This window comes from Mixophyes fleayi, chromosome 4 (assembly GCF_038048845.1).
Source record: "Mixophyes fleayi isolate aMixFle1 chromosome 4, aMixFle1.hap1, whole genome shotgun sequence".
NCBI lineage: Eukaryota > Metazoa > Chordata > Amphibia > Anura > Limnodynastidae > Mixophyes > Mixophyes fleayi.
The window spans coordinates 62,146,222-62,171,190 of NC_134405.1; the positions used below are offsets into that span (position 1 = coordinate 62,146,222).

At 42.5% G+C, this 24,969-nt stretch overlaps 1 protein-coding gene across 1 annotated transcript; it reads right to left on the reverse strand.

Moving 5' to 3' along the window:
• Positions 1–1,970: 1,970 nt before the first annotated feature.
• GCK (glucokinase) lies at positions 1,971–22,421 on the reverse strand. Its single transcript, XM_075207240.1, has 10 exons — positions 21,791–22,421; positions 18,460–18,622; positions 13,781–13,935; positions 13,344–13,463; positions 9,780–9,875; positions 7,505–7,604; positions 6,728–6,911; positions 6,212–6,367; positions 5,441–5,674; positions 1,971–5,322 (listed from the first exon to the last, which is right to left on the reverse strand). Exons 1-10 carry the CDS (start codon positions 21,812–21,814, stop codon positions 5,178–5,180), a joined length of 1,377 nt encoding a protein of 458 aa, XP_075063341.1. The 5' UTR covers positions 21,815–22,421; the 3' UTR covers positions 1,971–5,177.
• Positions 22,422–24,969: the final 2,548 nt, after the last annotated feature.

Sequence of the window (24,969 nt, forward strand, 5' to 3'; positions counted from 1 at the left end):
TATTGCATAACTAATCTTGCATTTCTATCCCCCTGAATATATAACAATATCTCATAGCTAATCTTGTATTGCTGCCCTAAACATAAGCTCCCTAATACAGTGATGTAGCAGAGACAGAATCACATATCAGGGCCCGGAGCCCCATGGGTCCTAGCTACCACAGCTATAAGCTACTCCATCTCAGACAGGGGGACGCTTGGTAAGATGTTAAAATATCTACATTCTGGCAAAGAATTTCTGGGTCACCGAGATTGCTGGGAAACCACGTAATACAAGAAAATATAAAGGTGCACACAGATATTCTGTTGTAATGTCATGTGGATTTATGATACCAAACGTTGCTTTGGAATGTCCTGTGCTAAGTGTCCTTTGATCCCATACTATGGATTTGTAAATTGGAAACAAATAAATCTTGGGAGACCCCTCTAGGTCCCATTGGGTTATAGTAGCATTGGGCATAAAGGAGTATTTTTTCATGCCTTTGCCCACAGAGCCCCGGAGATGAGTGATTTGAGTTCAGAGATGACTGAGATGATTGATGGTTAAATTCTGATTCTTTCAGAAGATATATAATCAAATTAAAGTTCAATAGCTTCATAGTTGGCTGCAAATTGGGCGTAATTTATGCTAAATAAAATCCAGACATAAGAAATAGCATATTTAAGATCCATGCAGGTCTGCACCAGTGACATACCTGCCCAGTGTACTCCAGACACATACCACAGACACTTACGTCTCATTTGTACCCATGTTTGTATTCATTTGTTTTATGAGCAACAAACTCATTTGTTGTTAGGTATCAATATAACTTTAAGAACCATTAATACGGCAGGAACAACACCCCTTCTTGTGTAACAATAAAAAAATAAAAAGTTTTGCTTAAACATGCACATAAAAGCATAATGGGCAGCACAGTGGCCTAGTGGTTAGCACTTCTTCCTCACAGCACTGGGGTCATGAGTTTGATTACCGACCATGGCCTTATCTGTGTGGAGTTTGTATGTTCTCCCCGTGTTTGCGTGGGTTTCCTCCGGGTGCTCCAGTTTCCTCCCACACTCCAAAAACATACTGGTAGGTTAATTGGCTGCTATCAAAATTGACCCTAGTCTCTCTCTCTCCCTGTCTGTGTGTGTGTGTATGTTAGGGAATTTAGATTGTAAGCTCCAATGGGGCAGGGACTGATGTGAATGAGTTCTCTGTACAGCGCTGTGGAATTAGTGGCGCTATATAAATAACTGATGATGATGATGATAATATATGCCCAAGTAAGGAATAAAGCACCAATCAGATTCAGTGGTGCAACTGCAAGCAGCCAATCATAAGCAGTTTGCTAGTGTTGGAGACCATCATCATCTGCAGACCTCTCCAGAAGCTGGCTGGTTTAAGTGGTAGAATCGTGGATATACGTACGCCCACTTTCTGGGCATGCACAGGGTGATTGTTTAAGATATGCTATGCAAACTGGCAATGACTGTCTATGAAGTCAGCTATTAAATGTATAATTTATATACATAGGTGTGGTTGTCTAAGATTGCCTGAGCATGCCACTGCGATGTCATTGGTTCTTAGTCAATTCATAGGCTGAATTCTAATGGCAAAATGGCTGCATCTACTGTGCATATGCAACATGTAGAGTTTAATAACTTTATTATATGTTCTGGAGGACAGAGATTCCAGGTAGTATATTTAATAAACTGCGGGTTTGAAAAAGTATAGATGTTGCCTATAGCAACCAATCAGATTCTAGTTATCATTTATTTAGTACATTCTATAAAATGACAGCTAGAATCTTATTGGTTGCTATAGGCAACTTCTCCACCTTTTCAAACCCGCAATTTAGTAAATATTCCCCCAGGAGTTTATCCCAAGTATCTGCAGCTCTGTAAGTTCCTGAATTGGTGATAATGTATTTCTTTGTAATGTGACACAAAGGTCAAAAATATAACACACTGGAACCAGACTGGTTAATAACTGCATTGTTTTAATACTTATACAACAGCTCAGAGACATCTTAACGGTGCAACCATTTACTCTCAAAGGAAGAGTGCGGCATCACAGTTCAACATAATGCCAGATATCAATAAACAAACTTACCACCGCAAGTGTCACTTTTTTAACCAATAAATTAAAACATTGAATTGAACAAAAGTTTAAACACTACTTGATTGTTTTGTCATTAAAAAAAAAAACCACAAGAATATGTATAAGGTTTGAATAACAGTCGATCAATTAAAACTCAAAAAACATGAAAATACAGATGTAAAATGATGTCACAGAAAACATAAGACTCTAATACTCCTTATTGAAGGGGTCTACAGCCATAAAATAAGTTGTACAATTGTCTTTAAGATGTGTGGTATCTCCTCTATCCTCCATTATTTATCTAGTTGCTTTGTGACAGCTACCAGAACCATTCACAAACATATATGTAACGCTGACCACTACCCGCTGTTATTATTATTAATGTTTACTTGTATATAGCGCCAATCAAGTTGCGTAGCGCTATACAGAGAATGGCCAGATCTCCCCAGGTTGCCGACATGTGACCAGTTTTCATTTTCTAAGCATATCTGCTACTTAAGTGGCCCACACACATGCCACTTTACGGTCTGAGTACTCAGCAACAGGTCTATGCTATGTGTGCCCAAATTTGTTGTGGACACTTTGCACATTTTCCAGCTGAACTACCAGATCCTTTGAGGCCCAATTATTATCGTCGGTCGATGCTGCACACATTAATCTAGGCCAACAGGATTTTCTGGCAATTTCTATCCAAACCTCATTGATCCTGATCAGATGTGGGTTGCAATTGGTGGTCTTTCTGGGCCCACACATGCAGTTATTTGGGGGCATACCAAATCTCTGGCAATATAGATAGGCACTTCATATTTAAAACACATCCTGGCAGTCAGCCTATTGAAAAAGAATGTAGTGAACCATTTGGCACCAGACAGAGCACAAATACTTGCAATAAATTTGATAACGAATAACACTTGTTACATTTAGTGCCTACATTTCCACATATATTTTTTTAAACTATGTATTTTTTTTTTATTGTTATAGAGTAAAAAACTGTTGACAAAAATATACCGAGAGCATGAATTATACCCCTAGTTCCTTAGTATACCATAGTGACTAATGTTCTAGATGATAGTCAGGAGAATGTATGTTTTAAACACAGTGAAGACTTGATTTTATGGCTGTAGATCACCATTCATAGTTGATGGATACCCATGATCATTCCAAGAGGAATGTTCAGTTATGTCCGATAAATACATACATGTCACAGCAACGTACGTAATACACATACATGCAGGCACTGTATGTCCGTATTAATATCTTACAATAAGCAGCATAATCTATAAGAGGTATAGTCTGCAGCCTGCCCCCAGTGGATGCACCAGGCTAAGTCCTTCAAGGAACAGATGCTACAGTTTGCAAACACTTTGTAATAACATTATCATCTTGTTGAAAAACAATTATTATGATTCTTTGTGAACAAACCAACATAGATGTCCACAAAGTTCCTGCCTGCCTAGAAACGCATATGACAGGAAATTAACCTATTAATCCGGACCATTATTATTTGGATATATAAGTTAAACCCATAACAAACATTGGAGAACACTGAAGTGAGGCTCAGACACTAACCATCTATGTACTGACCTATGGCCAGCTCTCACTACCTGCATATAAACAGCTATGAAATCCCCCATTGTAAGAGAGCTCTTCGAACACTCTATGGGACATTCATGAAAATTTGTGCACAGGTAACTGCAAAATGCGCTATAACATATCTCTCAACACTCCAAAATACAAAGTGGGGTTAAAACAAGTCTTATAACTATCTGCACCTAAACCAAACCTAAAAGTCACAACCAAAATACACACAACCAACATCCTAGGTAACCATGTTTATAACAATCAGACCGCACCTTGCCCATCGCAAATCAGGACGGTCCAAATGGAAAACGAAAGCAATGGTCCCATATGTTATATGGGTAGCAGCAGCTTTATTACAGTTACCTGTGCACCCATTTCCAGAAATATCCTCCATTTTCTTCTTACGTTCAGTCAGAAATGTTGCATTCTACCTTCAACTCTTTTGCTACTGCACTGTTTTATCTCATATATTGATTCACATATATGTCTAAAGCACTCTGCTATAATGTCTGCTTCCTGTTTTACTACACATTTATATTCACAGGTGACACAGTTAAGACAAAGTTCAGCGTCTAAGACATTATTTATCTTATTTTGGTCCTTGGGAGAAAAGATAACTGGTTACAATGTGTGAATGCTCAGTTTAAAGCAGGATTCTTGACTGCAAGCTCTCGTGTCATTCGTGTTGACCGCATTCTTTCTGTGTCACCTTGTTGTGTAAATTGAAGTATAGACATCCCACTAATGGACAGACATGGTTGTACTTCCTGTCCAGTCTCCAGGCTGGATGCTGAGTACAGGGTTTGTCAGACTGTCAGTGTCTGTAAACAGGTTGTTCCGCTCTGCATGTGTCCTCCCATTTATACAGCATCTTGGGACATCACAGAGCAGACTTGCTGTAAGTAATTACCTGAGAAATTCCACAGGGGTAACTTGTATAATGTTGAGAATACAGTAAATGAAAAGCAAGGAATAGAGACCAATGTGTTGCCTTTTTTCATATAGAGTGTAGTACACACCAGGACACATGGCTTTAAGGAGAACTACCATTGTTTTTTCCCTGCCAGTTGGATGAGTACATTATAATCATGTTGGACTCGGGAGGAAGGAGGTCTGCTTGAGAACAATGTTGTGGGCTCTGCTTTCTGCACATTTTGCATTACACTGATTTAGTAATAACAATGAAATAGCAACCAAACTAAGGGGAGAATTATTGGATTAAGACATGCTGATTTGGTGTTCATTCAGTAGCAAATATGTATTGCTGCATTGTAAATAGTGTTCTGAAGAGACTGCATAAATAACAATGTTCTGCAGATGTATGTAGATGACGATATGGAGAGAGGTTCTGTGCCTCCTGCATTACATGATGGGTTAGTAGTTGTACTCCAGGTTTATGGGACAGTATGGGGGGTTGAGGAAGCTTCGTAGATATTTGTGCTGGCCTACAGAAGCTCAGTAGATCTCGGGAGGTAGGGAAAAACGTGTTTCCAGGGAATAGAGTGAAACGATTGCTAATGACCAATAAGAGAAGCCATCTTGTGTGCCACTGCCGATATCAGGGCAGCGCCTCGCCCACTGCCTTCCTCTGATTGGATGAAGATGATGTCACACTTTGGCGTCAACTTGCGGACTGTAGCATGGAACTTGTCCTTGAAGCTAAAAGGAGACAAAATGGCATTAAACAAGCCGTCTTGTTACGTGGCTGAAGACAAACGGTACACAGGTAGAATATGCCATTAACAATAGCGATAACATAAAACAATACTTAGCTAACCAAGGGTGCAGTTTGTAAACAGATCCATCCACTCCTACTGTGATCTGCAGAATGTCTTCTCCCCGATTTTTATGCATGCGGTGGAGTACCCCAGCAAGACCGGCAGCACACATGACAGCTGCTCGTGTGGACACGCTTTCACAAGCCATGTGCACGGCCTGACAGTCCCCCAGCGTGTGCCGCACACCCAGCGTTCGCAAGATGTTGCAGGTTTGTTTGAAATCTGAAGAATCTCTGGAAGTGAGAAGAAGGAGAAGAAGCGTAAAACTCAGGGACGTAATAGAAGTAAGGTGAATCAGATATGGAGGAAAGAGTGCTTCAGAAGAAATACCCCAGGAGATTAAGTAAGATATGGGTAAGGAGACAGTGCGAGATAGGAAATGGATGCTGATGGGGAGAGTTGGGCGATTGGACTAATGAAGAAGAGCGATGAGTGTCTAAAGCTGGCCACACACATTCGTCTTTCAGCTTGGCTAATTTAGGCCACATTGTCTTGAGACTACCTTGAAGGTGGCCTCCACTTTTATGCTTCTTTGTTTTTTAACCAATCATCCATTCATTGTTGGGAGTGTGCGACAACTGAAGTTAGCCTCAAGCAGCATTTGGACAAGGAGTAGCCAAATTAAACACAAATCCAGTCATTTCGCGACCTGGGGATCATGTGTATCTGAACGTATCTAGCTAGCTAGGCATGATGGAGCGTATGAGTGCAGGATTGTGAAAGCATGAAGCTGTAGCAACACAAGGAGCAGGCATGTTTAGTCTCTTTACCCTTCTATCTGTGACACAAACTGAGAATCAAAACTTCCTCTTGTCTTCAGTTTTTCAGAAGCTTCTCCTCCAAATAACAGATTTTCATTCACCATCTTCATCAGGACCAGCCTGACCAGCTCTCCCATGTACTTTCCACCAATCATCTTCTCATAGCTGTGCCAGTCAAGATATAATCATGAGAGAGGGTAGCAGAGAAAAACTTCACCACAGAGGACACTGAAACACTCAAGCAAAGTGCACCCTACGAGAAACATGGTAATGTCCTAACATCTTGAACAAACATAAAAGAAAAGTATTTCTGGGGACCCTGGTTCCAGTCTCTGTGTTGGTTTCTTGAGAAAGCTTAAACAATTTATATATGCTAAAATAAATGTTCTACTGTAACATTCCTCCACTACAATTGTAAAATCCCATTAGGAACTATTTATGGTATTGATACACAGACTGGAGGATGGGGCGTATTGATTAGTTCTACCACTAACATAGACAGATGGGAGCAATGTGTGTCCTTACAGTTGCTGACCAGGATTTAGTGAGCCTTCATCTACAACTCGGTCATACTCCAGTCGAAAGTCTTCCAGCTCACCCGTGTCCCCAAACGCACCCCACTCAGTGTTGACGCACATACGACCCTCTTCTCCCTCCACCAGCTCCACATTACACATCTCTTCCATGTAACACGCATTGCAGCCAGTGCCTGGAAATAGATGTGACACGTTATTAGTTGTCCATGTGTAAGGACAAGTCTCAGTATTGTCAATGTGTCACTCAGAATGCTTGTAACCCTTTAGAACCTTAGGAGTGGGTACTGTCTGCACATGTGTCATGTGACAGAGTCAGCTGCATTGTTTTGTGTCAAATTTGAGTCCTTGTATTCTGTTTCTAACACATGAGAGCCTTTTCATGTAGGCACATCATTTTTTTTTTTATTTTAATTTTAAAAAATGTTTGGAATTGCCTACAAATTTTGTATTGGGTGTAGCAAAAAGAGTTAAACCACAAACTTTGACTTACTAGCTACTCTCTGTTCACTGGCTCCTCTGTGGTTCCAGATGGGTCTAACAATCTCATGCTACACTCTCCTCTCCTGCTTAGCTGAGCGGTTCCCAGAATGCAAGAAGAGCAGAGTGGAGAGTGATATGTGACCAATTATAACTATCGGGTGTAGCAGGTAAGTAAGAGTATGGGTTTTATTTAAACACTTTGTAATCCTTAACAGGATCAGCTATATAGATCGAGGCAATTTGGATTATACTAAATTATTATATAGGTATGTGAGTGCATACTTGCCTACTATCATGCCAACTTCACAGCCATGATCTTCATAGTAGCAAGAGATCATTGTTGCAACAGTATCATTCACCATGGCAACAACATCCATCTCAAAATCCTAGAGAGGGCAGAGATGAGATAAGGATAAATTCAGGAGGTCTAAAAGGGACATCATCATAATGACCACTATTTATAACGTACAGTACTTGTAATGTAGCTCAGCAGCTCAGCAGGCTTTCCTGGTAAATTATTGTGTCAAAAATACTTATTTCTGCATAAGTACATAGTAAGGTTGACTAAAAACACAGGTCCACCCCCTCTGCAAAACTTGCTTCACATGTCCTGGCAGCCGCTAGATGCCTGATTGCTAAATTTTGGAAACAAGCAAAAGTATCTCTTCTCTTAGATCATATAAATGGTTCATTGCCAACATGGAAAAAATCACGTCGCTGCTGCGAGACAAAGAAGACAAATTCCATCAAATTTGGGCCCCCTGGCTTTATGCCTAGGATTCCCACAGTTTTCTCTTCCTCCAAATAGTCTCTCCCTACACAACTCCAGATAACATCGGCCCCCTTACTTCTTTAAAATACTCCCATGCAGACCTGATAGCGCTCCCTTCTGAAGATGAACATATTTTTTTTAGTATACTCCATGAGACGGCCATCACCCCTCCCCCCCCTCCCTTACCTACCCTACACCTCCTTCAATGCCCACCCCCTCCCTCTCCCACCCCTTACCCATTACCACTTTGTTATATTACAATATATTCTACTGTTTTGTGAGTGACATTGCTGGATTTCTACTCTGCTCTGTGATTATTTCAATCAAAATGCTTGTTGTCCAAAGTTTATGTCATTCATTCTTTATTATGCAATAAAATTTTGAATTTAAAAAAAAAACACAGGTCCATCAAGTTCAACCTTCCAGATATTGTGTTGAGCCAAAGCATGGCAAACTAGAACCCTCTGTGTGACAATTGCCAATTTAGCCTCACGGGTGAAAAAACACCACATTGTCATCCCAATAATGGCCATTGAATAAATTCCCTGCATCAGTCATAATAGTCTCAACTAATTATAGCTACAGATACCATTTCTCGTAAGAAGAATATCCAATCCATCTTTACATTCTGTTAGTGAATTTCCCATATCCACCTCATGTGGTAAGGGATTTTACAACTTAATCACCCTGACCGTAAAGAACCCTTTCCCACAGTGGTGGTGAAATCGTCTTTCTTCTATTTACACTTGATGACCCCTTTTCATTTGTATGTTCATTAAATAAGTCTTTGTATATTGACCTTGACTATATGTTAGTGTAAATATACCATTAAGTTTGGCTTATTAGCTGAATCATTAAATAACTTATATGGCAAATGTCCAGTATGTTATAGATGTAGCACAAATATAATTGTCCTCCAATGCTGGGTGATTCCATCAATTTTCTGTGTGCTGTCGCTTTAAGGAAACAAATGAAATTAGTCAAGTGGAATTAGTGGCGCTATATAAAAAGCTGCTGCTGCTTTGCAGGGCATAACACTGAAGTCATGTGCATTACCTTTGTGGCACCAGATATCACTTTTATGGGACTGAACTGTGCATGTTTGAAAGTTTTCAGTCAGTCTGGTGACATAACTGTACATTCAGAAGGATCTGAATCATATACTGCAACTTACTGCATATTACTGTATATGTTCTTGTCTTGAGCAAATCTTTACACTGTATTTGTCTCTATTACAGAGCAAACGAATGCATGGACCATTCACACCTCACATATATCATGCTATCCCCAGGTCCAAAAAGCAGACCAGCCCGCTAGTAAACCCCCACTATACAATAAATAAGTGTCTGTGAAGGAGTGTCACCATTAGAATCATGTAACTAGTCGCTGGTCTCTCTAACCGCTCTGTTGTATTTTTATGCCGATATAGGCAACAGGAGTACTACTTCCTTAACACAATACAAAAGTTCACCAGACGACCAGCCATGTTGTTGAAAGAAGCAAAAATATGAAGGGTTTGGTGTTTAAAGCTATGCTTCTGTCTGGAGAACTCGCACTACGTCAGCGAAAACCCCAAGCGTTCAATGACAATTTGATGCGTGCTACATCTGTATGTTGGGTATTTCTCAGTTTGAAAATGTCAGTACTAGGTCCACCTCAGTGATTATATTTCAAAACTGTGAACTGAGAGACTCTGTTAGTAATTAGCAGATTTACTTGTCCCTTGTTCTGCCATTTCATTATACTGAACCATCTGTTTTTTGAACCACACTGTGCTATTGTATCTCACCCCTCTTCTCTTGATGGCATCTCTCAGCAGTCCAACCACATTGTTCCCCTCTGCTCCTGATGCTTTGAACCCTTTGGTCCAATTCAGAAGGATCCCCTGTATAGAAAAGATGATCAGTTACACGTTCAGTTTAACACTGCAGAGCTGACAACCTGGTGCACGTAGAAGACTCTGGCTATGTATTTGGGGTAAAACAGTGAAGTGCTGTCACAATTCCTTCTAGGGCTTCAATCTAATACTCTCATGATGTAATAGCTGTTGTCTGCATCCAGAGAGTCTGATAGGAAAGTTAGAGTTAAAAGCAAGTGATAGGGCTCCGAGCACATTTTGCAGTGACGGGTCTCTGGGCACGATTACCATACACACTGTAGTGACAGGGCTCTGGGCACATATACCATACACACTGCAGTGATAGGGCTCTGGGCACGTATACCATACACACTGTAGTGACAGGGCTCTGGGCACATATACCATACACACTGCAGTGATAGGGCTCTGGGCACATATACCATACACACTGCAGTGACAGGGCTCTGGGCACATATACCATACACACTGCAGTGATAGGCCTCTGGGCACGTATACCATACACACTGCAGTGATAGGGCTCTGGGCACGTATACCATACACACTGCAGTGACAGGGCTCTGGGCACGTATACCATACACACTGCAGTGACAGGGCTCTGGGCACGTATATCATACACACTGCAGTGACAGGGCTCTGAGCACGTATACCATACACACTGCAGTGACAGGGCTCTGGGCATGTATACCATACACACTGCAGTGATAGGGCTCTGGGCACGTATACCATACACACTGCAGTGACAGGGCTCTGGGCACGTATACCATACACACTGCAGTGACAGGGCTCTGGGCACGTATACCATACACACTGCAGTGATAGGGCTCTGGGCACATATACCATACACACTGCAGTGACAGGGCTCTGGGCACATATACCATACACACTGCAGTGATAGGTCTCTGGGCACATATACCATACACACTGCAGTGACAAGGCTCTGGGCACATATACCATACACACTGCAGTGACAGGGCTCTGGGCACATATACCATACACACTGCAGTGACAGGGCTCTGGGCACATATACCATACACACTGCAGTGATAGGGCTCTGGGCACGTATACCATACACACTGCAGTGACAGGGCTCTGGGCACGTATACCATACACACTGCAGTGATAGGGCTCTGGGCACATATACCATACACACTGCAGTGATAGGGCTCTGGGCACATATACCATACACACTGCAGTGACAGGGCTCTGGGCACATATACCATACACACTGCAGTGATAGGTCTCTGGGCACATATACCATACACACTGCAGTGACAAGGCTCTGGGCACATATACCATACACACTGCAGTGACAGGGCTCTGGGCACATATACCATACACACTGCAGTGACAGGGCTCTGGGCACATATACCATACACACTGCAGTGATAGGGCTCTGGGCACGTATACCATACACACTGCAGTGACAGGGCTCTGGGCACGTATACCATACACACTGCAGTGATAGGGCTCTGGGCACGTATACCATACACACTGCAGTGACAGGGCTCTGGGCACGTATACCATACACACTGCAGTGATAGGGCTCTGGGCATGTATACCATACACACTGCAGTGATAGGGCTCTGGGCACGTATACCATACACACTGCAGTGACAGGGCTCTGGGCACGTATACCATACACACTGCAATGACAGGGCTCTGGGCACATATACCATACACACTGCAGTGACAGGGCTCTGGGCACGTATACCATACACACTGCAATGACAGGGCTCTGGGCACATATACCATACACACTGCAGTGATAGGTCTCTGGGCACATATACCATACACACTGCAGTGACAGGGCTCTGGGCACATATACCATACACACTGCAGTGATAGGGCTCTGGGCACATATACCATACACACTGCAGTGACAGGGCTCTGGGCACATATACCATACACACTGCAGTGATAGGGCTCTGGGCACGTATACCATACACACTGCAGTGATAGGGCTCTGGGCACGTATACCATACACACTGCAGTGACAGGGCTCTGGGCACATATACCATACACACTGCAGTGATAGGGCTCTGGGCACGTATACCATACACACTGCAGTGACAGGGCTCTGGGCACGTATACCATACACACTGCAGTGACAGGGCTCTGGGCACGTATACCATACACACTGCAGTGATAGGGCTCTGGGCACGTATACCATACACACTGCAGTGACAGGGCTCTGGGCACGTATACCATACACACTGCAGTGACAGGGCTCTGGGCACGTATACCATACACACTGCAGTGATAGGGCTCTGGGCACGTATACCATACACACTGCAGTGACAGGGCTCTGGGCACGTATACCATACACACTGCAGTGACGGGGCTCTGGGCACGTATATCATACACACTGCAGTGATAGGGCTCTGGGCACGTATACCATACACACTGCAGTGACAGGGCTCTGGGCACGTATACCATACACACTGCAGTGATAGGGCTCTGGGCACGTATACCATACACACTGCAGTGACAGGGCTCTGGGCACGTATACCATACACACTGCAGTGACAGGGCTCTGGGCACGTATACCATACACACTGCAGTGATAGGGCTCTGGGCACGTATACCATACACACTGCAGTGACAGGGCTCTGGGCACGTATACCATACACACTGCAGTGACGGGGCTCTGGGCACGTATACCATACACACTGCAGTGACAGGGCTCTGGGCACATATACCATGCACACTGCAGTGACAGGGCTCTGGGCACGAATACCATACACACTGCAGTGATAGGGCTCTGGGCACGTATACCATACACACTGCAGTGACAGGGCTCTGGGCACGTATACCATACACACTGCAGTGACAGGGCTCTGGGCACGTATACCATACACACTGCAGTGATGGGCCTCTGGGCACGTATACCATACACACTGCAGTGACAGGGCTCTGGGCACAAATACCATACACACTGCAGTGATAGGGCTCTGGGCACGTATACCATACACACTGCAGTGACAGGGCTCTGGGCACGTATACCATACACACTGCAGTGACAGGGCTCTGGGCACGTATACCATACACACTGCAGTGACGGGGCTCTGGGCACGTATACCATACACACTGCAGTGACGGGGCTCTGGGCACGTATACCATACACACTGCAGTGACGGGGCTCTGGGCACGTATACCATACACACTGCAGTGACGGGCCTCTGGGCACGTATACTATACACACTGCAGTGACGGGGCTCTGGGCACGTATACTATACACACTGCAGTGACGGAGCTCTGGGCACAAATACTATACGCACTGCAGTGACGGGGCTCTGGGCACGTATACCATACACACTGCAGTCACGGGGCTCTGGGCACGTATACAATACACACTGCATTGATGGGGCTCTGGGTACATATACCATACACAATGCAGTGATGGGGGCTCACTGCATACACACAGATATTGATTGGGATTGGTTGAGGCATCTGCACTCATAGAGTGTGTTTCACCTTGTCAATATCTTCATGTCTGACTGGGAAGGAGAAGGTAAATCCCAGGGGCAGCTTCTTGTGTTTCATGTTTTGATGGTCCAGATAATCAGAGATACATTCAGCAATGTAATCAAACAGCTGGAGAGAGAAAGCAGAGTCAGTAAGAAAAAATGTTATCAGATATTTGAAATTGGGACATTTTGGTATAAGAATTGTTATCCACTCTATGGATATCTGAGTGTCATTGTCACTTGCAAATACCACTTCCCTGTATTTCCCCTATTCTATCCCTCTTGCGCCTAATCCTATTCCATTTTCTTTGGCTATCTGCATTTAGGGGGATTTAGACTCTACCCCCATTAGGATAGGGGCAGCAACCTCTTTCCCGTCCCCCAACCATTGGGAGCGCTGATCAATTGTTATTCTTGCAATAACACCCTGCCTGGTTTTCTCACCATTTCTGCGGTTCCAGTCATGGCGTCCTCGGGAATAGAATACATTTTGTGCTTTGTATCAACTTTCCACTGACCATCCAGATCCTCTCCAACTTTCACCAGCATTACACGGAAGTTAGTACCACCCAAATCCAATGCCAGGAAATCACCAACCTCTAGAGGAGACAGACAAAGAGACAAAATCACATATAGGTATTAATGCAAAGAGCAGCAAAGTGCTGTAACCCAGAGCAACTTATTAGATGTCAGCTTTTAGAATTCTTGTATAGCTTAACTATTCAAAACTGATATCTGATTGGGTTATAGCACATGTGTACCCAATGTAATATCAGGGTGTATTGATTAATTTACATCTTATAGACATCTTCTTGGACTATAATTAGAAAACAACTAATATTCTGAGCTGTATTTTACTTGTTGCTTATTATTATCTTTTATTTATGAGGCGCCACAAAAGGTCCACAGCACCGTAGATTAAATTTACAGTAGTATCCAATAAACAGAGAGCAATGATCCATAAAACCGTTACGTAATACATAAAAAAAATAATAATACAAAGACATCTACTAATTTATAGATTACACACAGACTACTTGGCAATGCAGATCAGGTTATTTACAAGACAGTGAGTGGGAGTGATGGTAAAGTCCAACACAAAGTTGTCAGCTTTTAGGAGCTATCTGCTGATTTTGGTACTACGCTATCTGGAGGCATGGAGTCCAACGTGCTGCCCCACAAGGGGGTTTGGATTTAGCTGCAAGAGACGTGCAGGTCGCGGTACTCCAGGAGATGGTCAGGAATGCCGAGGGCTAGCTATGCGGTCAGTACAGTACACAAGGAGGTTCTAAAAGAATAGTCAGGCAGGCAGGGATCAAATACTGGAGTGAAAATGAAGAGCCAAAGGGAGAATCCAAGAGGAGTGTAAGGAGTAGACGAGTCCAAAACCAGGGCGTCTGAATGAAGGTAGTAGAACCACATAAACGCCTGGAGATAGGAGACCCCAATGGTGCCAGAGTATTCCTAAAATAGAGGCAGGGGAATTGGAAACACCGGCAATGGTGATGTCAGCAGCCGCCACCGGCTGTCAGAATAGCCCTCCTGTTGACTAGCAATGGGATGTTCATATGCAATAGGAGCCGATGGGCGACCGGATTTGATGCCTCAGGTTGCTAACCAACCAGACGCGGCGTCCTGCAGGTGAGAAGGTGTCTGTCTCTGTGTGGACGAAAAAGCACAGGGACGGCAACTGACACAAGTAGGCCTGGATAGAGAGGAGGTTGGAGATGTAAGATGAGGACTATTGGTTGAGAGAATTGTAGGCAAGGATTTTACATTTAATTCTGTAGGCCACTGGGAGCCAGTGTAGCAGGCACAGCAGTGATAGAGAGGAGGGATTGAGGACAGACTGAAGAGGAGCAAGGCAGGATTTGACTAGGTCAGAGTGAAGTTACAGTAGACAAGGTAAGGGATTTCAAGGAAATGTATAAAAGTTTTGATGGCTTTCTCAATAAGAAATGGTCAGATCTTGGATATGTTTAGGAGGTGGAGACAGCAGGATTTGGAGATGAACTGCAGGTGAGGTTAGAAGGAGAGGGAGTCAAGGATGGCCCCTTGGTCGGGGACTTGAGGGACAGAGAAGAGTGTAATGTTATCAAGAGCAAGAGAGAGGGGGATGTGAGGGATTCCTGGAGACGATTATTTCTGTCTTAGAAACATTGAGTATAAGAAAACACTGGGACATTGAAAATGAGATAACCGAGAGACAGCAGGTGACAGAAGAGTGCAGACTTCATCTGCAGATATAGAAGTGAAGTAAGAGAAAGTGGGTAGGCTAGTGAGTGGGGGTGGAGATAGCATCAACAGAGGAGGTTTGGAGGGGGGACAAGGTATGGATTGGAAAAGTTGTCATGATGTATGGACTTGGATTTGAGGTAGGAAGCAAAGTCAAGAGCATAGAGAAAGGAGGGAAGTGGTAGTAGAAGAGGAAGATGAAGATGGCAAAGTGATGATGGGGGTTGTATGATTGGGAGGAAATGAGAGCCTTGAAGTAGGACTATTTAGAGAGTGATAAGACAGAACTGCAAGAAGAGAGAATGAATATGAAGTGCAAATTCCTAAAGAGATATTCCACGCTACAGAAGTATTTTGAAAGATAACAGATATGTTTAGAGTGTCAACACTGAGGCGGTGACCGACAAAGGCTGATAGTGACCGCTGGGGTGACAAAGTCAAGGGTGTGATTGTAGATGGGATGGAAACAGCATGATCAGGGCAACAAAGGTTGGTACTGGGGTAGAAAAGTGATACCAAGGAGAAGGAGAAAGTATTAGGATCAATGGTGTCCAGGTTGTATTTGGTGACAGTAACTTTAGGGCAGGAAGATGGTGAGATGGGTGGGGAGATGTTAACTGAGCGAGAGGGAAAGGTGAACTGTTGAAGTTGGAGACAGTACAGAGGTGAGAAAACACCAGATCAAGGTAGTGGCCATTGCTGTGGGTGGGAGACTATGTCCACTGAGAGGGAGAAGGAGAGGAAGAAAAGTTTGGAGGCAGCAGAGTTGGAGAGATTGTCTATAGGCATATTAATGTTCCCCAATATGATCGAAGGTCAGAGGAGAAAGTGAGGGAGCCAGGTGGCAAAGTGTTCAAGGAAATGAGAGATGAGCCAGATGGAAAATGGTTGGAGTATACCTCGAAGGAGAAGAAATAAAGGGAAGGCTCTTAGTTGATACAGTTTGGGAACTGTGCATTGTGTCAGTTGTATATAATTTGCAATGACAGCTATATGGGATATGTTTCCTCCACTCTTTAGTATAGACTAGCTGGCACTGCCTGTGTATCATTATTTACAAACTACACTCATATATTTGTACTACAGAGATATCACATGTGACATTGTCTAACCTCGTGTTACTGGCTACAGTCCCATTGTATGGCTGGTCACTTTTGAGGTAAGTAAATAAAAGATTTGCAAAGAAAATAGAGAGAACTTGAATCATTATTGCACTGTGCTGGGGGTGAAGGACATGAGCAGAGGTTCAGCACAGAGCCACTGTTTGAACAAGGCCAATATTTGTTTTCAGAGTGGTGACAAGTCCTGCACCCATTGATCATACTCTGTCTAATGAGCATATCGGACCATCTCCTCAAAGCTGAGACCATAAAATGACATAACTGACTGCCTAGTGCACTGTAATATATTTCCTCCTCACTAAGCACAATCCTCCTAAACACAAATCCAACATAACTGCACTATGGAATATTACTATTACAAACATTAACACTTATGTCATAAAAAAAACCTTCCCATGATAAAGATTTGTGGGGCTATACGCAAATTTATGTTTGTGTTCAGGTTCATTTTGACATCAGCAAAAAGGTACCCAAGTAACAAAAGTATACCTTACTACTTCCAGCAGAGATGGGCAAACTGTGACCCTCCCTCCCCCCAGAAAACAAGTGTCTAGCTGCTAAATCAAAATTAGGGTTTATTTTGAGGATCAGTATTAGGAACCCAGTTTAATAGTTTGCATTTGGTAGCACTTAGTTTTAGCTGGATGGAATTTGTTTTCTTTTTTCATCTCCAACAAGTTGAATTTAGGAACTTTGTTTCATCCAGAGATATTGGTGTAAAAGGAGCATCACATACAGGGGCAGGGTGGGCTGGGGGGCATCTGCTTCTCGAGCCGGTCCCATAGTGGGCTACCTTGGGCTGAGTCACTGGGCTACCTGTTTTTTATTTCTTTTAAAATGTCCCTAATAGGCTGCTAGTCGAGTCTTGCCTCCCGGGCTAAAGTTTGTCAGGCCTCCCCTGCTCACACCCCTGCTGTGCTATTGGAAAACCCTGCTCCTACTTCCATCAAACGCTGTATGTGGCTTCTTGTACAGGTGCAAAGTACTGGGACCCGGACCTGCTCTGGTCACACCCCCTTACAGCGGCTATGGAAGAGGCCCTAAGAAGCTGCTGTACCGGGGCCTGAAATTCCTCTTGGCGGCCCTAACTACATGCACCCCTTAACTCAAATAATCACACAAGTGGACCAGTCACTGCAAGATTACCATTAACTAATAAACATGCCTGTGATTGCGGCACACTCCCCACCTTTTGCAACCAGCGCGTTTCAGAATAACCGCAGAGCCTGGGGTAAAAAAAAAAAAAAGCGTCTGCATGGGGCAGTGCCCTGGACTCCCATGAAGAGATGGAACATTGCAAAAAAAATAGTTAAAAATAGGATTATATGCTTACACTACTGACATGAGACAGTCCAACTGGCATGTAGCAGTCCAACTGGCATGTAGCAAATTGCAAAAAGCATCTTTATTCACCCATAATTTGACATCCAACCGCTTTTGTATCATTAATGTGGATTGCAATCATGGATGAAGAATGCCCATATTTTGCATTGGGTTACATCTGGTAGTACCGCCTGGTCTTCTACTTGGACAGGTTATGTAAGTGTCTTCAATCTTGTATGTACCATATTACATTTGCTTTCTGTACCTCTATATCGGCCCTCTGTGTGATACAGTATATACAAGAGGTGGGCTATTTTGCCCATCCAGACCCTGATGATGTAGCCTCTGATTATAAAGAAAATGTTTTCGAGGTGGTGCCTACATTATCTCTGTGCCCAGGAAAGCATGTGTATATGTCGTGTGACACAGTCCTAGGCCTCTTACCAGAGCCGTCAGGGGTGGATCGCACATAGGTGGGTAGCATTTTAACACTAGCTTCTTCATTAGTCTCCAAATGAAGACCTCGTTCCATCTCAGCCAGCATTCTGCCCATCAGGACCTGCAAGTCTTCTTCATGGAGCTTGAAATCAGACAGCATCTGCTCCACCTGCAAATGTAGAGGAAGCCGTGAAAATGACGTGCATAAGGGACAACTGGAAGAAAGGGAACAGATTACCTTCAGTGACAAAGCATCAAAAGATTATAATCATACTCATTACAAATCTGAGTGACTTAACGACACAACTAACTGAAAGCTTTTATTAAGCCATTATTTTAGTTTTTTATCCTCACTTCTGTCGAAGTCAGCAAATTGGATAAAGTCATTTCAATTAAAATCGAGCAAACTTGGTTGTCTTTGTCTGAAAAGATGCGTACGGTACGCTACGGCGTACAAGGGCACGCTACGGCGTGAAAGGGCGTACGCAGCTACTACACGTGGCAGCAACAGTATTTGGTCTTTTACCATACATTCGCACATACACGCATACTTGTAAAATAGTACACATTAATGGTAGTTGCAACACATAGTCATTTATGTCGAAATATAGTAGTATTTATGTGTTATATTAAAGTTACATGCATATTAGTGAAGTATATATGGAACAGGTTGAAGGAATCATATCATATGTGGTGTCATAATAAACCTCTTAACATTTGACACTGTTTGGTTCACTCTGCGAAGGAATCGCAGAGTGCATACGCAAGTTATGAATGATAGGGAATTATGGACTACTTAAGACTAAGGAATCTTGGCGGGAAGAACCGAGCATACCCCCTGGAGAGATGACCCCCTCCTTTGGATTCCTTAGGATGAACTAGCCAATGATTGACAACCCCTTGGACCTTCCTGAAACCTGGACCAATAGAAGCAAGCTATACCACCTTCATTGTATTACTGTATTTCTGTGTGCATATAAGCAGCAGCTTCACATCTAGTGTTCAGACATCTTGTCCCCAGACTTCAGGATTGAATGACTGCACACTGGATCCAGAGCGCCTGCGATAAGTAACGGCTGTATTTATTATCACTTCGCTTGAACATATTATACTACTTTTTGCGAATAAATCTTTGTGCGTTGGAAACACAAATCGAGGTTCGACAATCGTTATTGGTTAGCGACAATACGCACATAACACTTCTTACATGACCATTCCCCCCACCTCTCCACCCCTCCAGATGCACCTGAACAAACATATAGAATTCACTGTGCTAAAGGAAAGCTTGCAGGATTCTGTAAAGATACATGGTGTAATAGTGTATATAGCTTTTTTTAACCTATTCTCTCCTGCCATCGGTACTGCTATGTTCATGACAGACAGCCTTGTGCTGAGTGGAGTTAGATTTACGATATAATATAGTACATAGCCACATATCCAGAACTCAGCTATCTATAACATCCCTGGCTTCCAATGATGTGGCCCTAATGATCAGACACAGTGTCTTACCATCAGGGCAGCTTAATGTGGACTTCTGTATTGATCACAAGAAATCCCCAGTGTGGCTTCATCAGGGATCTCCCTGTGTAGAGATGCCCAGTCTGTCAGCACTGATAAATGTAACGTTGCCTACATCTAACAGTGGCTGCTGTTAGATCACTTAATATTTTGTTTTAAAACTCATATAACAGCATCATATGTTCATCATTTATACCATACACATATTTGGTATCCATATACTCAAGAGGACTAGACTATTCATTTTTGGAATAAAAGCAATTTATAAAAAATAAAGGAAAAGAAAAGGGATGAGAATATACAAGAGCAAGCAAAGCAGTTAAAAATGACTCTTCCTAACCAACACGCAGCAAAATTGTGTAATGTGGTCTGGTCAGGTAGGCAAGAAATGCCTCAGGTTATGAAGGGGTTAATAGTTAATAAACATGACATAGGGTCTGCTTAAACTTATGGGCCAACCAGCAGAGCCAGCAGTAAATTTAATGACCATTAAGGGCAAGGCCTGGATTGCAGCACTGGTGGGCAGCAAGCAGTCTCAGTGGTGACAACTGTGGTCCTGCTCACTGGAATTAATTATCTCATTACGACACAAAGGTTCAGCACACTGTATTGGCAGTGTGACACCAACACTACCCTGGCAACCTGGACAATTACATGTCATGTATTGAGACGTCTGCCATTGATGACAATTTCTAAAGCAGCGTGATGCATTATTAAAAAAATTAAGGGACAGCCAAGTCCACGAAAATGTATTGTATTACCTGACACAGCATGGCAGTTACCTCATATTTCCTTTATATGAGCTATTTATTACAATGCTGATCCTATGGAATTTGGCTTATATTGAGGTATAGACAGATGCAACAAATTTCACTTAAGATGCAATTTTATCCAATGTTATTAAAAATTACCCAAGTGGATCGTTCAGGAATATGAGCATGTTTTGAGTGCCCAATACTTAATAATAGTTGTATTGTTATATGTGCGGGTAGACTGAATGATCATTTTTATGGCACATTCATAATCTTGAGTACGTAATATGTAGAATGGTCCATGTGCATACCAATCATTCAGTGAGTTTTCAGAATTAGATAGTTCTAATCAAGTTCATTGGTGAAGGGTGGTGGGAAGTTCCGATTATACAATCTCCGCCATTGTTTCAAAATTCTGGGGAACGCCCTACTGCACTTTATTTGCAAAATTCTATGTAAAGAGCTGTGGCCACAACAGTCAGATCATTTTGCTGTGTGGTATAATTGTAGTAGGATGGGGAGCACGTAAGGCTAAATTCCATTGGCAAAACCTATGAAAATTCTCAGCCACATTTAGAATGATCTGATATTTCTTAGAACAGTTTGAACAGTTTGCTCATCTGGGTGAGATCTTTAAATGGTCAAAGATCACAAGTCATAAACTGAAGAGTGAGACATCTCATTCCATGCAGCATGTACATAGGATGCAGAATAGCGACACTGCCAACCTTACATATCGGTGGCCACAGTGATCTGGTATACCATGGTATGGCATACCTCTCCTACTGCCATCATTTTAAAACTAGCAAATTCACTTAAATCACATTTTCCATACCGCCACTTCTAAATTTCCACTTTCGACCACTGTTACATATTATACTGTACCTGTACTTGTCCGATCTCCATTTACACAATAGTTCAGCCTGACATCCATAAACTAAAAACGTTTCCACTCAATGACCATCACAAAATGTACAATCCATGTCAGATAAGTAACTTAGTTGAAAGTCAAACAGGTTCAGAAACATTGGTTATGATAGCAGTCCCCCCTCCTCTTGTGAACTTACATCTTGAGGCACAAACTGTTCCATGCTTCCAGGCGTAGGATCTCTCAGCAGAGAACTATAACAGGCTGCAGGATGTGTGTGAGTCTATCACACTGAAATTCACTCTCTCGTCTACATATAAAACTGTCCAAATACCTGGATGTTTCTGTTACTGATTATTTCAGATCTATACTGGGCTCTATAGATAAGTACATGTGTGTTGTTTGGTCCTATGCTTTCGTTTGCCAATCCAGCATATATTCTCCAAAACCTGTCCATTTAACATCCATAGAGTGACTGTCGGTCTGCCTTGTGTAACTCTACTAACACTAGTCTCTACTATTTGCTGGGAGTATGATCAGTTTACAGTTCAAGTTGATAAGGGTTCAATGTGTGATGTAACTTAGATGGCAAAAGAGTGAGAAGGGAGGAGAGAAAAACAGAATTAAACAGGGGATGTCAGGTGCAGGGAGCTATAGACTATGGAGGATAGAGGAAATATGCTGGGGATTGACAATAAAAAGAGTGTATGAGTGGATGGCATCACACAAGGAAGGGAACATGTGAGGATGAAGAAGGTCTTGGAGGATAGAAAATTAAATGAGTGAAATTACAAAACACATATACAGGCAAATAAAGTCAGATTCTGGCTCCGCTCACAGATTCCTCCCTTTAACTCTGCTTCATTGAAAGGCACAGTCTCTGGCAGTGCAGAAGTTAATGAGTAACGCTCCCTGTTAATATGAGATGTGACCTTCCCTGTGAGAACTGCTGAGCACACAGAGGAACCCGCTCACATATAGCCATGTATGTAACATCCTAAGCTGCAGTCACGTGTAAAGAAACCTATAGGCACAGCAATGACCATGACGTGTTACTGTCACACCACAAAGGCTGTAGTAAGGATACTTTATCTTAGATCCTAACTTGGTTCTGAAGTGTTTAATATTGGCCTCTTAATAGCTTGTCCAGGTGCTCTCCCTATCACAGCTCTATGGAACCCAGTAACTAACAAGTAGGGTTAAACTAAAGACCAGGGTCTACACCAGTGAGGGCTAACCTGTGACACTCCAGGTGTTGTGAAACTGGCAAAGCATGCTGGGGCTTGTAGTTTCACAGTACCTGAAGTGTCACAGGTTAGCCATCGCTGGTCTACACGTTACTCGAGGTCAGTGCAGCAATTTGGCAGATTCTGGAGAAATGCAATGATTCACCGCTTCCGAAGAAGTTTGCGAAACTCTGAACGAACAAAAAAAAAGTTTTAAAAAGAAAATATAACACCAGATATAAATATATATATATATAATTTAAATATTTTTTTGTAAATTAGAAGTGTATATATAGGTCCAGGATAATTAAGTACATACTTTCCTCTGGGACATGTCAAGAGAAGTTATGTAGACACTAATTACATCATTATGCACCTGATACTCATTGGTGGAGGCATGGTGGCTCAGTGTCTCACACTTATGCGTCACAGTGCTGGGGTCATAAGTTTGATTCCTGAACAGGGCCTTATCTGTGTGGAGTTTGTATGTTCCCCTGTGTTTGCGTGGGTTTCCTCCCAGTCCCACACTCAAAAAACATACTAGTAGGTAAATTGGCTGCTGACAAAATTAACACTAGTCTGTATGTGTGTCTGTTTTAGAATTTAGACTGTAAGCTCTAATGAGGTAAATATTCTCTGTACAGCGCTGTGGAATTGGTGGCGCTATATAAGTAAATGGTGATGATGGAGGGGCTTGATGACACTTCATGGTTCTGCCCATCTTGCAGCCAGGCAAGTACACTTGCAGGATAATTGCCCACTCTCTTGGAAGGCCATTATAGGCTCTCCCTCTAATTCAACAGGCATTCTAAGAGAGTAGTCAACTATGAATTAAGTGTGTCCATGCATGCTTACAAACAGCAATTTGCTATCTCAATTATAGAGCTACAGCATGGCATCTATTACCTGTAATATACTTTTTTACTGTTCTGATAAAGAATGTTTCTGAAATTTCGAGCACCATGCCCAAAATATACTAGACTACATTGAAAATCTTTCACTGCTATGCCCTTGGCATTTCACTCCTACTTAAACGGTATAGCAGTACTCCTCAGAGTGACTGTAGGAGAAGGGAACTGGTGATCATTTGTGCATGTAGGATATTCACACGGAACAGGAACGCTTATTTACACTTCTGGGGCCTGATTCATTAAGGATCTTAAATGAAGAGGTATCTTATTCCAGTCTACTAGACAAAACCATGTTACATTGCAAGGGGTGCAAACTATTTTTCTGTTTTGCACATAAGTTAAATACTGACTGTTTTTTCATGTAGCACACAAATATCAACTTTAAATTTCAGTGTATAAATAAGCTATCGAGTATTTGTGTGCTACATGAAAAAACAGACAGTATTTAACTTATGTGCAAAACAGAAAATAGTTTGCACCCCTTGCAATGTAACATGGTTTTGTCCAGTAGACTGAAATAAGATACCTCTTCATTTAAGATCCTTAATGAATCAGGCCCCTGGTTATCTGGAAACAACGGGTTTTCAGATAAGAGATCCTACACCTCTATACCTAGGGTTTTAGTTATCTACAGTTAATTGAAAACAAAGAGTATTTATAAGACAATTGAAAAGAAATGTGAGTTGTAAGATACATTTGCCAAAATAAAGAGGGCATATGCACAATAGTATCCCAGACACTTCTGTATCTACCTCAATGCGCAACATTCCAATCACCAAAATAAACAAAACAAGATTCAGCTCCTCTCTGAGCCAACTCTTCCACTATTTCTCACTTTGCTTCCATCCCCTGGGCGTGTTACAAACACTGGGAGGTAAGGTCATGCTGCCCAAATGAAAACAGTCCTAGTGTCAGTAGATACCACTGTTGACTACACTGCCAACACTCCTTTGTAAAGAATAAAGCCATCCAGTTGGGGGGTGGAAAGAGGTCTCCAGGCTCCAGATGATTTTGAGTCATATTATGTTTGGAAATTTCACGCTCAGTTTTCAGAATGAACATAATTCTGGACACAGATTGTTGGACAGGACTTTGTGCAAATTAACCAATTTACCAAAGCGTTCCCTACTTTAGGGGAGGACAAACAGTTTGGGTCTTCATCCCATAGTTTTAAGGGGAAGCATTTTTCACCTTCCAGCCACACTTATGTTAAAGTCGTATAATTGGATGAACGAAAGTAT